General features: G+C 40.7%; 1 protein-coding gene and 1 long non-coding RNA gene across 3 annotated transcripts in view; both read left to right on the top strand.

The window, feature by feature from the left end:
* LOC124212131 (uncharacterized) overlaps positions 1 to 2231 on the top strand; it is an 84900-nt gene extending 82669 nt beyond the window's left edge. The window contains exon 5 of the long non-coding RNA XR_011176400.1: positions 1927 to 2231. This is a non-coding gene — a long non-coding RNA (uncharacterized lncRNA). The remainder of the gene's footprint in view (positions 1 to 1926) is intronic.
* Positions 2232 to 7141: 4910 nt separating this feature from the next.
* LOC124211406 (uncharacterized) lies at positions 7142 to 11793 on the top strand. Of its 2 annotated transcripts, XM_069133436.1 has the most exons (5): positions 8202 to 8664; positions 9103 to 9334; positions 9559 to 9692; positions 9933 to 10053; positions 11192 to 11793. In XM_069133436.1, exons 1-5 carry the CDS (start codon positions 8659 to 8661, stop codon positions 11356 to 11358), a joined length of 660 nt encoding a protein of 219 aa, XP_068989537.1. In that variant the 5' UTR covers positions 8202 to 8658; the 3' UTR covers positions 11359 to 11793. The 2 variants fall into 2 exon arrangements, 1 of the variants encoding a protein (XP_068989537.1); XR_006881449.2 differs by lacking the exons at positions 8202 to 8664; positions 9103 to 9334 and adding an exon at positions 7142 to 7746.
* Positions 11794 to 15407: the final 3614 nt, after the last annotated feature.

Below are 15407 nucleotides of genomic sequence, written 5' to 3'. Positions count from 1 at the left end.
TTTTAGATTGTTCACCATCAAGCTATTTTTTCCTTGAAAGTACCACGTTTAAAGAGTATTACCCATAAAGTTCATAATAAAATATTGAATAACGCAAAAGGTATGAATTTTTTAGTAAAAAAAAAAAGCATTTTTCACACTTTTACACATTCGAGATTTTTTTTAGCCACTTTATCATTTGATTTTACGCATAACAACGATTGATCCTTAATTCGCAGTGTCCAAAGTGCATCCCTTAAATTCTATGAGTCGATAGAGGCGATACTGTTCGTGCGACAGCTATTTAAAGACGATTGGGGTCATTCCGACCCTTTCTGACCAAAATGTTACATGCATGAAGTATGACCACGGAGGATTAAAAACGTGATAACATATGATACAATTTTTTTCTCTTTTACTGTTCTCGCTCTCGAAACCGTTGTGGTCACGATTTATGTGATATCTTCGATAATACCAACTGGGTAATTAAGCCGCAAATCATTCTGGAAAAATCTACGCGGTGCGAAATGTGCTGGGCATGTGGATCTAGAAATATTATCGTATTCCAAGTAAACAAACGAACGAGTGAACGAAAACGAAGTATCGCGAACTCAAACGTAAATTAACGCAACTGGTAAGCTTGATAAGATTCTTTTTTACCGTATTCGTTAGGTCATATATGCGGGGGAAAAGAATCTGTGCGATAACCGCACGATGTTATGTATATACATGTACATGTGTGTAATAAAGTAAATTGTACACCGGCCATACTTCGTGAGATGTTTTGCAATTAATTTTTGCGCGCCATGCGTTTAATAAACTACGTATTCGTTTACAGACTTTTGGTTCTTATTTTATTTCATGTATGTACGTATATCTTCTGTCCGTTGGGTTTCGCAGATCTGAAGTAGAAGTGGCGCAATTTCCTGGGGCCACCTCGAACTTCTATATCCATCTATGCGTATATGTAACAGTAATATCCGCGATCTTGTATACACACATATACATTTATGTACACACAGTTTGTCGGAGAGTAACGATTGTCAGAACCCGAGAGAAGGAGACATTTTTTTCTTTTTCTTCATTTTTTGCTAACGATCACCTTAGTTTGGGACTTGGATGGAAATCATCCTTATAACTTTTCTGCGTAAGAACATGATAACAAGATTTTTTACACGTAGTTACTTTTATTATAGCTGTCACGTTGCTAATTACAATGGATCAATAGCCGTCTTGCATGATGCTAACTTCTGCGATGTATAATATTGTTGTGCTTCTAACAATCATAATAACGTAACGGCAAGTTGAAAAGCTATCTTTCTTGATTCTGCTCTTTTTTTCGCTTGTTTTGTACTTTTACACATCTTATTCAGTTTTCACTCAGTCCAATATACGGAGTGAATTGCTAACGATTGAATGATTTAATGCGCATGCGCTGAAAATTCGAGAACAAGGGCAGTGCTTTTATCAGGGTGACCAATATTCATAAATTCAGATAACATTTTACCGCGATGTATGTAACCTCAAAAATTATCAAAAATGTCGGTCATCTGCGACCACCTTTGCAACCATTCAGACGTTAGCAATTCACTCTGTGCATTACTTTTAGGCTTTAAGAGCACCCAAAATTTAAACCGTGCAGGCAATGGTACAACTCGTTTCAGATCGAAAGCTATAATAGCTCCCGAATAGATAATAATGCTAAATTCCCTCAGGAAAAAAGTTGAGGATACGAACTTACACCTAAGTTGAGGTTTTTTCCGTGAGAGAGCTATTCAAAATATTCAAAACCCAAAACCTGCTCGTCACCTTTCGCACTTTCTGTATTTTGTAACGTAAAGAAATATTTTATACATAACATAATTTTATTTAAAACCCCAATCTCGTCTGGCACCGGTATATTGGAACCTAAATTTTATTTTCTCATCTTGTTTTTCATTTTTTCAGAAAAATGCAGGTGACGGTCCGCTATATGAGAAACTCGCCCGCTGCAACGGTAGGTGTAATATGGTTCGTCGCGTAGTTCCGAAATTGGAACTTGAAGAAATATGCACCACGAAGACGGAGGACTAATTTTTTACTCTCCTCTCAAATCGCTGCTATTTCCGTTCAGCCTGCAAAACTTAAAGTACAGTAAGTAAGTAGCATTGATTTTTTTTTTTTTTAATGAAAAATTCAATTTCCATCATGAAGCCTTGTACTATGATACTGAGACTGTAAAATTAAATTACTTTTGAAAATAAATATGAAGTTCGTTGAATAACACCGATGTATGTACATTTGTTAATCCGTCCAGGTATCGACCATTGTAAAATTTCTGAACTCGATCGTAACACGCTTCGATGTAAAAAAAGGGCATTTCTTGGCCTGCAGGGGTCAGAAATTCCCCCAACTATCACATTACACATATTCATCAGGTATTGGGATATTTTTAAATGCGTTATTGCCTATGGTTATTACTCGACTCTCTCATCCCGTAGTCAGGTATCTAAGGTACACGAATTCATTTTTCCGAAATACACAGCTCAAAGAAGAGACTTGTATTAGACGAGACATCACGGAATGTGCATAGGAGTCTTTGGCTGAATGGGAACAAGTGGGGAGATTGAAAACCGAATGAAAGCAGTGAAAGGGGGGGAGGGGAGAAAAATGTAAGAAAAACTCGGAGAATCGACTATGTCGTCGCATTGTCCTGCTTAATGGAAAGGAAAGGTGAGGTGGCGCTCGACTCGGTCCCCTTCGGAGCAGCGGAATCGTTACGGTGGCTCGGCAGCTCGAGGTCGTACATCCAAGTCCCAGTGTGCACGCTTCCTTAAGGGTTTCGATCGAGTGAGTTTTCCCAGTGCAGCGCGGCCTGCGAGTCAGTCGTGATCGTATGCAAGGCGAGGCAAGGCAAGGCAGAGCCCGAGAGGAGCATAGAAACACGAGCTAGGTGGCACGGCAGCGTGGTATAGCTGTATAGTACTAGCACAGGCCACCCGTAGCATAGGCGAGGGGAGAGGTCGTTGACCCGCACACGTGGAGCGGCGCAAAGTAGGCCATGCCGTGACATCACACAAAACCAAGATGGCCGACCAGTTCGTTCCCACAATGCCGCGCGCGCAACGCTAGCGCCGAGTCGGCCCGATACGCACCGCGACGCGTTTTGAACGTACGTTACACGACGCGTGATGAGTTACCACGCCACTGCGAAGTGCCGAGAGACGAGAGCAGAGTAGGTGGACGAGCTGGGCTAGGCTAGACTTCTTCGCTCTCACCTACTCGAATCTGCTTATAACCTGTTGATGATTATGATGAATTCCCCGATCCCGGCGATAGCTCGTAACAAAGGGGGTGTCCGTAATTGGAATCGGTGAAATACGTTTACGTTCACATAAACATGTTGCGCAACCGTCTGCGCCGGTCATTGGTTGCGAGGAAGACGGACGAAGGAATTATTGTTCAAGCTCGCTTTTATCGTACCGGTGAAACGGAGATAACGGCCGAACAGTTGTCATATAGTTTATGCTTACTTGTACTTAAAATAATGCCTGCACTAATTGACATCCACTTATCTCTTCGAGTCCGTGGCTTACAGCTACGTGACCTTTTGCATTGCTTCCAAGGAATCAAGATAGGTGTGAAGATAACACCATCAGCTTGATATCATCGATCAAGTAACGATGCTTAATTGAAAGATATTTTAAAGCGGTAATTAATTTTCTGCAGAGATAACAACCTGAATAAAGGAGAGTAAAGAGAAAATAGAGAAAAGTATTGTTTCCCTTCCTGCGTGAAACGAGACTACCTGTCGACTCCGTGTGCATACTGCATTACCGTTTTGTTTTTCATGCCCGGAAACGGAAGAGAGCACCGATCCGCAGCTGCTTAGTTTTGTGATGTTTAAATGCCTCTGGTCCATTTGGGGTCTGTCTGCAGCGCTCTACGTAGGATCTCGAACTGCATTCGTAAACAGGGAAGGTCGTTTTATTATACGGACCTCGATCGGGAGCCGTCCTTTGTCATTGCTTGCATACACCTCTAGATAAAATTATTGCCATTCAAGTAAGAAATGTGTGGAAGGAAATCTAGTTCCCTCACTTCTTCGGATACAAACTGCATTCTTCTCCGCATAGATATATTATATATATATATATATATATATATATATATATATATATATACGTATTCTTCATTCAGCGTTTAGAAGCTCATTTGGGCCTCTGCGCTGATTGTTTATTCAATAGATTGATTAATGCAAAAGGAATCGTAAGTACTGCAGATATGCACTCCAATTTTTAATTCTACTAACAAACTACCAATGGCGTAGACGCTGACTATACAGTGAATGTGTCATCGTTCAAAATATTACGAGATGTATTTATTGCTCGTCGTGTAATTATTTTTAATAGCGATTTAGCCGTTCCGCCATAATTCAGACTAATGGCTAAAATTACTTTTTTCAAACTTGGCACGATAGATACGAACGGCTAATTCTTATAGAAGATTGAGAACGTGGTGATGTATTATATGTACATACATACATTCGAGGAGTGCTGCATATGTCCGAGGAGCCCCCGTTCGCGTACGTTTCATGAGAATAAATACGTACGAGCATGCGTGGCAAGGAAAATTTCCGAGGCATATACATATACGTAGTTTGTATAACCGGCGAGGAGGGACACGTGACGCGAAACTAAAACGAAAATTCGATTTCGTGCTCCGTTGGCCTGCGATCAAAACTCTTGGCTGTATAGGTTTATCTATGATACTCGAAATTATCGGCGCACAGTTTTAGGCCTCGCCACGTGTCACCGAAGGCCAACGTAGTTTATGCCTATGTATATACGATCTGCTTCTCGGTATAGGATATAAGAATCGATCGTCGTCGTATCTTTCCAACGCGATTCTACATGTGTGACACTCAAAACGCGATCAGTTATTATTAGCAATGTAGCGATTAATTCTATATCGAGAATAATCATCGACGTTCCGTAATAACCGAGCATTCTATTACTTGAATTTATACGATGCAGATGCAGCGACATGCGCGTGTGCGATGTGCAATGATCGTGTCGTGCAACGCCTCTCTTTTCTAAGTCCTATCATTAATCCAGTAATGTAAAAAACGCACGCGCTGTGAACAATTGAGTAACAACATCGAGGTCACCGCGTGGAATGCTGGGTATAAGGTGTAATCTCACGCCGCGTGATCGCTGATGACTGCGATTACAAATATCGTAAAAATCGACGGATGCTTCATCGCGCCTAGGCACGCTACGTCAAGCCCCATGCTTCTTCACTTTACATGTGTACAATGTGTACATACATGCAGCTCTCGGGTTGAAAGCCTACGGGATGCAGGGGACGACGAGAGTGCAGTGCTCGCTCGCCTGGTGCACTTTCAGTTTTCAAGGTCAACGCGTTCAATTACTCTTACTCTCGACAATAGGAACAGGAACTGAAACTGGAACTGGAACGCTTCGGCGTGTGGTTCGAAAGGCGATCTTTCACGTTTAAAATAAAACTCCCGGGTAATTTGTGACGCAACCTGCCACCGCGCTTTCGGACGTGCGTTATCGATTCTATGGCGTTACGACGCATCCGAAGGTTTCAATTTATTATACATTCGTCGATTAACGACTATCCAGATGCATAACGCGTTCTTCAACGTACTATGTGATAAATTCTACAACAATGCCACGGCTACCGATACGAAGACTTATAAGCCGTGTCCTTATGTGTACCGTCAACTAATTATAGTAATTATTGTTATTGGTATCACAAGAATCTGGATTTGCGCTCCCACTACTGATTACACGAAATACTATGGCAATGAGCCGCGCAAATACCGGTCATGGATTGATCATCGAATCGGTATATCGTTGAGAAATATTACTTCTCATTCTTAAGTTTCGTTCAAGCAACAATAAGACTTAAAAAATCGAGTAGTCACCGGTCATATACACAGAGATTTCTGCATTGCGACTATGATCCATCATATTTTCAAGTGATTTTCAAAGCCCGTTTTATACACAAAAAGTGCTTTCTACGAGCTAAACACTTTATGCCTACCTGTTTAATCATGCGTAACGTCCGTTACGTTCATTGCCACCAGCTTCGACAGAACGGCGTGTTACTGTCATTATTATCATTACATTTTAACCGCGTTCAATTTTTTGAGCGGCATCATTTACGGCTACATAACAAGTTTACAGGGGCTACATAACACGCGTTGAAATGGTGAAAATAATCTTTAATAATAATAACCGCATAGATCTATCACAGCCTGGTGATAGGTGGTTATTTTCATAGCAAGGCGATTTAAGATAGTTCGGTTCATTTACGGATCGTATAACTTGATGGCGTGAAAAATATATGTCGGTGGGGATGTTTTGTAGCCTCTTTCATCTATGGAGTTTTTGAATTTTTAATTCTTTCGTAAATTGCAGGTTTACTATATACCATATAAGTGAGTGCCTCGGCTTTCACGGAGTCAACTTATGCTGCGCAGAATTCTTCAACGGGAGAGCTGTGCTCGCTACTCGAATTTGAGAAACCTTGTTGTCGCATAGCCCTATGCTGCCATCTAAGAGATGCTTAGAGAATATTCGAGCTGCAATGGCGCAGCCGATTAGACTACAACAGTGTGTTACCTGTTCACAGAATGCGGGAGATAGTGGTCGGTAACTGTTTGGTGGGTAACAAGATTACAATGCTCTACTTCAGGCTGGATTTTCACGGGCGTCAAATTGACGCGACGGCAACTTGACGTGACAGCGCCACGCCGTTGGCGGGAAAAGTCGCTCATGAATACGGGTACTGCTGCTGACACAACGGTAAAATGCCGTGCGTCGGAAAACACGTTCTTAGGTCAATGGATGTGAATTATATTTTTATTCGAGGAAATTAAAAATTTAGAATTGTTAATGGAAAACGTGAAAAATTGTGGAAATGAAAAAGCGAAGTCAAGTATTCGAATTTGGCGCAATCGACTCATCTCGTAAAATTACGTCTACATCGTGTATCAAAGAATTCATTCGACAGTTTTTGAAAATCGACCAAATTTCGACTCTAAAAATCCGAAGTGGTTAGCCATGCTTTTTTAAGACGTTCAGGGCTCGGAAACATTTTGTTTCAGAATTGATTTGCAGGACTTTTTTCCACACGTTGAACCCTCAGAAATGCGTAAGAGACATCAGTTTAGTTGCACTTTGACCTCGTGGATACCTTCTACAGGGCGTCCACTAAAATTAAGGTAAAGCGTCGACTTTGAAGACATATTAAGATTTCTTGTCCCGTAGATATTAGCGTACTGATAAGGGGGGATGGAGAGCGGGGAAGAAAATTAAAGTATTCTGCCGTGCTGACTCAATCTTACATTAGGATCCAATAAAACGAATTCGTAAGTGCAGGGTAGCAAAATTACCCCCATACCTGTCCGAACTCGGCAAACCATCACGAAAAATACCCCAGAGCTAACATTCTTTACATCTATATCTATAGTGATTGACAGCTAGTCCGGCGATAACTAAAGTTTGTTGGTAGCCGGTCAGTAGCCAACTTAACTGGGCATTTCGAAGCGCGGTATATATAACCGTTGACTGAGGAATGTAAAGACAGTTGCACTAATGGCTTTGGTATGACAACCGAAAATCATCGTGCGCTTGCGCCCCCTGGGATGTTACAAGGATAGTGTTGAGAACTTATTGCAGAACATCAGAGAGTTACCGATGTCGACATGGTGTTGGCTGCATTCATCTTCCGAGTAATACAGTCTTCGCAATGGTAAGCCCAAGCCGGTACTTAGCCTGTGTGTACTTATCAACTTGTCGGCGATACAAGAAATTAATAATGAGAATAAATTTCTCCCAAAATTCGTAGCAAAACAGTGATTTAATTATAATTATAATTATAGGTACCCAAGAGAAGAATGTATACATAGATCATAAATAATAATAGATCAGATGTAATAATGATGCTGAGACCAAAAAGTATGTATGATATGCGGTCCATGTACGATATTAATATATATGATCCATTTACGATTAATACGTGATGCATACCGTAAATTTTATAATTTTCCAGGAGACAAACTAGATTATCTACAATAATACGGCTATGATATGAAATTAGAAGAATTATTCATTTCGAAATGGGATTCTATTCGACACGCGCTCGATGAATTCCATAAAATTAATATTCATAGTTATTCCAACAACTTTTCATTTGCTCTCTCGATCTTGAATTTTCGCAGGCATAGAATCGAAACGCTGTTTTAGCTAGTCGCAAGTGAAGTATCTACGTTGGGTAGAGAAGCAGAATTGTTTTTCGAAAAGTGTTCGTATGGAAAAAAATTCAGAGTAACTGTAATACATCACGGATGCACAAATTTTGATCGAGATGAAATGGATGCTCCGGATATGAGACGGTATTTAACGCAATGTCCCCATTTGAAGACTTAAAAAGGTGATGGTCGGCGACTTTTTTTTCTTTTGATAGGGAGATAAAAGAACGAACCTTCTTAGAACTTCCAGTGTATTTTAACACACATTTCAAATGTACGCGCAAACATTTTTATCATCCAACTGTCGCAGAACGGCAGCGTTACTAGCTGACCCGTCAACTGAAGAATGAATCCTTAGCCCACGGCTGACCATCGAATGGCCAAGCCGCTTAAGTCTGCAATCGGGAGAAAAGATGGCAGTGCGTATTTCTTGTCTAAAGTGTAAAAACTGAAATCATTATACATCGTATCATATTGTATCATCATGTCATACGTATCATACATATCATGTATAATACATCATACGTAGTATTGAAGTTGAAAACCAAAGTTTGGATGTTCGGATAATCAGAAAGTGACGTCACCCAAAATTTTTTTCCTCTTAACGTCGTCGATTTAAAATCAGCTAGCCGAATTACTCAGTCTGGAAATAACCGCGCAGTAGAGCGGACGGATGAGAATCGCGCTCCGCAGATTTCGAGTATCGGGTTCTGTACCTCCTAGATCCTGCGCTCCGGGTCCGCTTCCTCGTGCAACTCGACTTCTAGGATAAGCGCTCCGTAGTTTCTGCGCTCCAGATCCGCTACCTGGTGAAACTCGATTTCCGGGACAAGCGCTCCATAGTTTTTGCGTTCCAGGTCCGCAACCTGGTGAAACTCGACTTCAGGGACAAGTGCTCCGTAGTTTCTGCGCTCCAGGTCCGGTACCTGGTGAAATTCGATTTCCGGGACATGCGCTCCGTCGTTCTGGCCGTCCAGGTTCTTGGCCTGGTGACTTTTGACCAAGCGCAGCGTAGTTTCTGCGCTCCAGGTCAACTTCCTGGTGAAACTCGACTTCAGGGACAAGCGCTCCGTAGTTTCTACGCTCCAGGTACGCTATCTTGTGAAACTAGACTTGCAAGACAAACGCTCCGTGGTTCCAGTTTCATGTTTACAATAAATTATTTCAATTCATTTTTCGCGCAAGCACAAATTCAGTATCTGTAAATGCGCTAACAAAATTTATTATATTATTGATTAAGTAATTAATTATATTAATCCTTACATAATATTTTTGATGTGTTTTCATACTGAAAATACTTATTACTATTCGAGGTATAACCCCAGGTGGTTATCGCTGGTTGTTGGAGGTGGTCGGCGGTGGTTGGAGGTGGTCGGAGGTGGACGAGGAGGAGGACGAGGAAGACGGAGAGAACAAGGTGGACGAGGAGGACGAAGATTTGTGCTCGGTGAGTTTAATATTTTTATAATATTTAATGGCAATTGTAATTATATTGTATCTAAGATTTTTGAAACCTGTCATGTTTACAATAAATTATTTCAACTGAATTTTCGCGCAAGCACAAATTCAGTAGCTATAAATGCGCTGATAAAATTTATTATATTATGAAATGATTAATTAATTAGATTAATCCTTACATAATATTTTTGATGTGTTCTTATACTGAGAATATTTATTACTATTCCAGCAATATCCAGGTAACCCGAGGTGCTTATCGGTGGTTGTTGGAGGTGGTTGGCGGTGGTTGGAGGTTGTCGGAGGTGGACGAGGAGAACAAGGTGGACGAGGAAGTCGAGGATTTGTACACTGTGTGTATAAAATTTTTATGATATTTAATGGAGTAGGAGTAGGATCAGGAGTAGGATCAGGAGTAGGAGTAGAAGAAAAAGTAGGATCAGGAGTAGGAGTAGGAGTAGGAGTAGGAGTAGGATCAGGAGTAGGAGTAGGAGTAAGATCAGGAGTAGGATCTAAAGTGAAAGAAAGAGTGGAAGAAGTTTTTTCAGGTTCGGGGAGGTTCAATCTTCAATTAAAAAAAAAAAAAAATCGTATGTTCGATGAGGGAAGTTATGGACCAAAAAAGCCTACACTTAGGAGTGGCTGCCCCCCCCCCCCCCCCCCCCCCGGACTGGGTGGGGGGTTGCACCCCGGTTTTTTCTTGAAGTACTCGACCTCCCCTATCGACTGGTACTAGTTTCAATCGTATGTTCGATGACGGAAGATAACCTCGAAAAAACTGACCGAAAGTAACATTTTTTTTGACACTCCGGACAGGATCCATTGTCTATAAAGTCTGTCACCATATTGACCATTATATTCCCCATCGATTCATATGCATTTTGGTCGTATGTTCGATGAGGGAAGATATGGTGCGGTCGGCTCCCGGACTAGTAAGACCGTGGTCAAAACTATGTGGTTGAGTCAGTGGTACTGTTGCGTTTTTATCCTAAGAATTGAAAAATCTAGGATTGTTAATTTGAAATTTGAACAAACGGAGATAATGAAGAAGCAAAAAGGAAATCAATTTAAACATTAACAGTTTTTTGAGGTGAGAAAATGATCCAATTTATTCTCATTACATATTCCAGAATCGTGCACTCGTGCATAATTATCATGCCTTTTCATACGTTTATTACCGCATGGTCTACACTGAAAACATTGCGGTGTGTCCAGGGCCTTTCTTCTGAACAATAAACAAAAATGAAAAAGATATTAACACTTTATTCATTTCACGGCATTACATGTATGACGATTCTAGAATAATGAGAATGAATTAGATTTTTTTTCTCATATGTCTAACAGCTACTCATAGAGCTTATAGAAAAGTTTTGTGGAATACACTGCGAGCGAAGTATCAAAAGTACAGCCGAAGACGTAAGATTTTGTTCGTAATTCCTCTGCTGTTGGTCCTATACACGCTTTATTAAATATCTTTTCGGCATTTTTCAGGGTTAGAATTATATGATTTAAAAAGAGTCCTGCAAAACGATTTTACGACGAAAAGTTTCCAAACTCCGAGAGTCGCAAATTTTTGGCTGATTTTGGGATATGCTGATATCGATTTATTCACACCCAGTATCAACATAATTTTGCAACGAATCAAAACTTACGGCTGAAAAACATCAAATTTGCACTGGATTTTTAACGAGGTGGGAAAGGAAAATCACAAACTCGTAGGGACAAAGTTCCAGTTCCAGTTCCAGTTTATTCAATGTAGTACAAGTGTTCAGGTGTCAGTGTGTACTACTTTACCGAGTTACCAAATACTATGAATCTATTATGTTATACTAGTACATTATACTAATGATTTTATACCGATAATTACTATAATAATATTCTCATTAATATAATTAGCATGTTATTTCTATATAGAATAGATACTGCGATATATATTGCATTGAGCAGAACATAAACAATGTTGTATAAAATAGTTATTATTGTTGTTTGCAAGCGCAGCTTGGGTTCCAGTCTGAGTACCTACAATGCTAAAAGCTAGAATGCACCTCTGCAGGATTCAAGATGTGTAATGTTGTATTACTATTATATATAATATTGAATAAATTGAATAACACCTACTGTAATTTCTCCGTAATTTTTTCGTATCTTCTCCGGTATTGGTCCCACGAGGCTCCAAATACCTTTTGGTAATACTAGAGTTCCAATGAGTCTGGAAAAGGGTCGTTCGGATTGATTCTATGACGAAAAATTATCCGCTGGAAAAAAAGGGAGGTAGACCTCGTCAGTTTTTTTCTATCCGCTGTTTATGAATTTTGGACAATGCTGAAATCAATCTCTTCATACGGTACATCGACGTCGTTTACTAAGAGAAGTCGATTCGAAGCGGTTCCAATACGCTGCGAGGAACACACCAAGAGCAGCGGACAAAAAATAGAAGATTCCGTTAGTAGTTCCCCTGCTGCTGATCCTACGCTCTTTTTTATGCTATTTTTGCGTTCCTGTGGGTCCAATTGGTGTAACGGGCATACTAATCGAATATGAGACTAATATCTTTCGGTCGGAAAATGAAGAAAAAAGTCAGGCTAACCCCTTTGCATTTTTGGCGAAAATTTTCACGATTTTGAGAAGTGCCGGAATCATTTCTTTCATGCACTATTCCGACGTAATTTTGCGAGAGAAATCGATTAGGCGCAGTCCCGATACGCTGCGATCAACGCATCAAAAGTTACAGCCAAAAAACGAGACCTGCGTTTTCGACATATTTCAGCAGGTGCTTTTTCTTTCGTAATTTCTCTCCTGTAGATCCCACGCTCTTTTCGCTGCGATTTCGGAGTTCCTGGGGGTCCAATTAGTCAGGAAAGGGTCATTTAAATCGAATCTGAGACCAAAAGTTTTTTGCTCAAAAAAAAAGTCAGGCTAACCCCTTTGCATTTATGGCAAAAATTTTCGCGATTTTGAAAAGTGCCGGAATAAATTCTTTCATGCACTATTCCGACGTAATTTTGCGAGAGAAATCGATTGGGCGCAGTCCCGATACGCTGCGATCAACGCATCAAAAGTTACAGCCAAAAAACGAGACCTGCGTTTTCGACATATTTCAGCAGGTGCTTTTTCTTTCGTAATTTCACTCCTGTAGATCCCACGCTCTTTTCGCTGCGATTTCTGAGTTCCTGGGGGTCCAATTAGTCAGGAAAGGGTCATTTAAATCGAATCTGAGACCAAAAGTTTTTTGCCCAAAAAAAAAAGAAGGCTAACCCCTTTGCATTTTTGGCGAAAATTTTCACGATTTTGAAAAGTACCGGAATAATTTCTTTCATGCACTATTCCGACGTAATTTTGCGAGAGAAATCGATTGGGCGCAGTCCCGATACGCTGCGATCAACGCATCAAAAGTTACAGCCAAAAAACGAGACCTGCGTTTTCGACATATTTCAGCAGGTGCTTTTTCTTTCGTAATTTCTCTCCTGTAGATCCCACGCTCTTTTCGCTGCGATTTCTGAGTTCCTGGGGGTCCAATTAGTCAGGAAAGGGTCATTTAAATCAAATCTGAGACCAAAAGTTTTTTGCCCAAAAAAAAAGGAAGGCTATAACCCCTTTGCATTTTTGGCGAAAATTTTCGCGATTTTGAAAAGTACCGGAATAATTTCTTTCATGCACTATTCCGACGTGATTTTGGGAGAGAAATAGATTGGGCGCAGTCCCGATACGCTGCGATCAACGCATCAAAAGTTACAGCCAAAAAACGAGACCTGCGTTTTCGACGTATTTCAGCAGGTGCTTTTTCTTTCGTAATTTCTCTCCTGTAGATCCCACGCTCTTTTCGCTGCGATTTCTGAGTTCCTGGGGGTCCAATTAGTCAGGAAAGGGTCATTTAAATCGAATATGAGACCAAAAGTTTTTTGCCCAAAAAAAAAGGAAGGCTAACCCCTTTGCATTTTTGGCGAAAATTTTCACGATTTTGAAAAGCACCGGAATGATTTCTTTTATGCACTATTCCGACGTAATTTTGGGAGAGAAATAGATTGGGCGCAGTCCCGATACGCTGCGATCAACGCATCAAAAGTTACAGCCAAAAAACGAGACCTGCGTTTTCGACATATTTCAGCAGGTGCTTTTTCGCTCGCCGTTTTTCTCCTGTTGGTCCTACGCTCTTTTCGCTGCGTCTTCTGAGTTTCTGAGGGTCCAATTAGTCAGGTAAGGGTCATTCAAATCGAATCTGAGACCGAAAGTTTTTTGCCCAAAAAAAAAAGTAGGGCTAACCGCTTTGCATTTTTGGCGAAAATTTTCACGATTTTGAGAAGTGCCGGAATCATTTCTTTCATGCACTATTCCGACGTAATTTTGCGAGAGAAATTGATTGGGCGCAGTCCCGATACGCTGCGATCAACGCATCAAAAGTTAGAGCCAAAAAACGAGACCTGCGTTTTCGACATATTTCAGCAGGTGCTTTTTCTTTCTTAATTTCTCTCCTGTAGATCCCACGCTCTTTTCGCTGCGATTTCTGAGTTCCTGGGGGTCCAATTAGTCAGGAAAGGGTCATTTAAATCGAATCTGAGACCAAAAGTTTTTTGCTCAAAAAAAAAGTAAGGCTAACCCCTTTGCATTTTTGGCGAAAATTTTCGCGATTTTGAAAAGTGCTGGAATAAATTCTTTCATGCACTATTCCGACGTAATTTTGCGAGAGAAATTGATTGGGCGCAGTCCCGATACGCTGCGATCAACGCATCAAAAGTTAGAGCCAAAAAACGAGACCTGCGTTTTCGACATATTTCAGCAGGTGCTTTTTCTTTCTTAATTTCTCTCCTGTAGATCCCACGCTCTTTTCGCTGCGATTTCTGAGTTCCTGGGGGTCCAATTAGTCAGGAAAGGGTCATTTAAATCGAATCTGAGACCAAAAGTTTTTTGCTCAAAAAAAAAGTAAGGCTAACCCCTTTGCATTTTTGGCGAAAATTTTCACGATTTTGAAAAGTACCGGAATGATTTCTTTTATGCACTATTCCGACGTAATTTTGGGAGAGAAATAGATTGGGCGCAGTCCCGATACGCTGCGATCAACGCATCAAAAGTTACAGCCAAAAAACGAGACCTGCGTTTTCGACATATTTCAGCAGGTGCTTTTTCTTTCGTAATTTCTCTCCTGTGGATCCCACGCTCTTTTCGCTGCGATTTCGGAGTTCCTGGGGGTCCAATTAGTCAGGAAAGGGTCATTTAAATCGAATCTGAGACCAAAATTTTTTTGCTCAAAAAAAAAGTCAGGCTAACCCCTTTGCATTTATGGCAAAAATTTTCGCGATTTTGAAAAGTGCCGGAATAAATTCTTTCATGCACTATTCCGACGTAATTTTGCGAGAGAAATCGATTGGGCGCAGTCCCGATACGCTGCGATCAACGCATCAAAAGTTACAGCCAAAAAACGAGACCTGCGTTTTCGACATATTTCAGCAGGTGCTTTTTCTTTCGTAATTTCTCTCCTGTAAATCCCACGCTCTTTTCGCTGCGATTTCTGAGTTCCTGGGGGTCCAATTAGTCAGGAAAGGGTCATTTAAATCAAATCTGAGACCAAAAGTTTTTTGCCCAAAAAAAAAGGAAGGCTAACCCCTTTGCATTTTTAGCGAAAATTTTCGCGATTTTGAAAAGTGTCGGAATAATTTCTTTTATGCACTATTCCGACGTAATTGTGGGAGAGAAATCGATTGGGCGCAGTCCC

Source organism: Neodiprion pinetum, chromosome 2 (genome assembly GCF_021155775.2).
Source record: "Neodiprion pinetum isolate iyNeoPine1 chromosome 2, iyNeoPine1.2, whole genome shotgun sequence".
NCBI classification, from domain to species: domain Eukaryota; kingdom Metazoa; phylum Arthropoda; class Insecta; order Hymenoptera; family Diprionidae; genus Neodiprion; species Neodiprion pinetum.
Note: the sequence above shows the minus strand (reverse complement) of the source record. Positions and strands in the feature narration are given on the sequence as shown.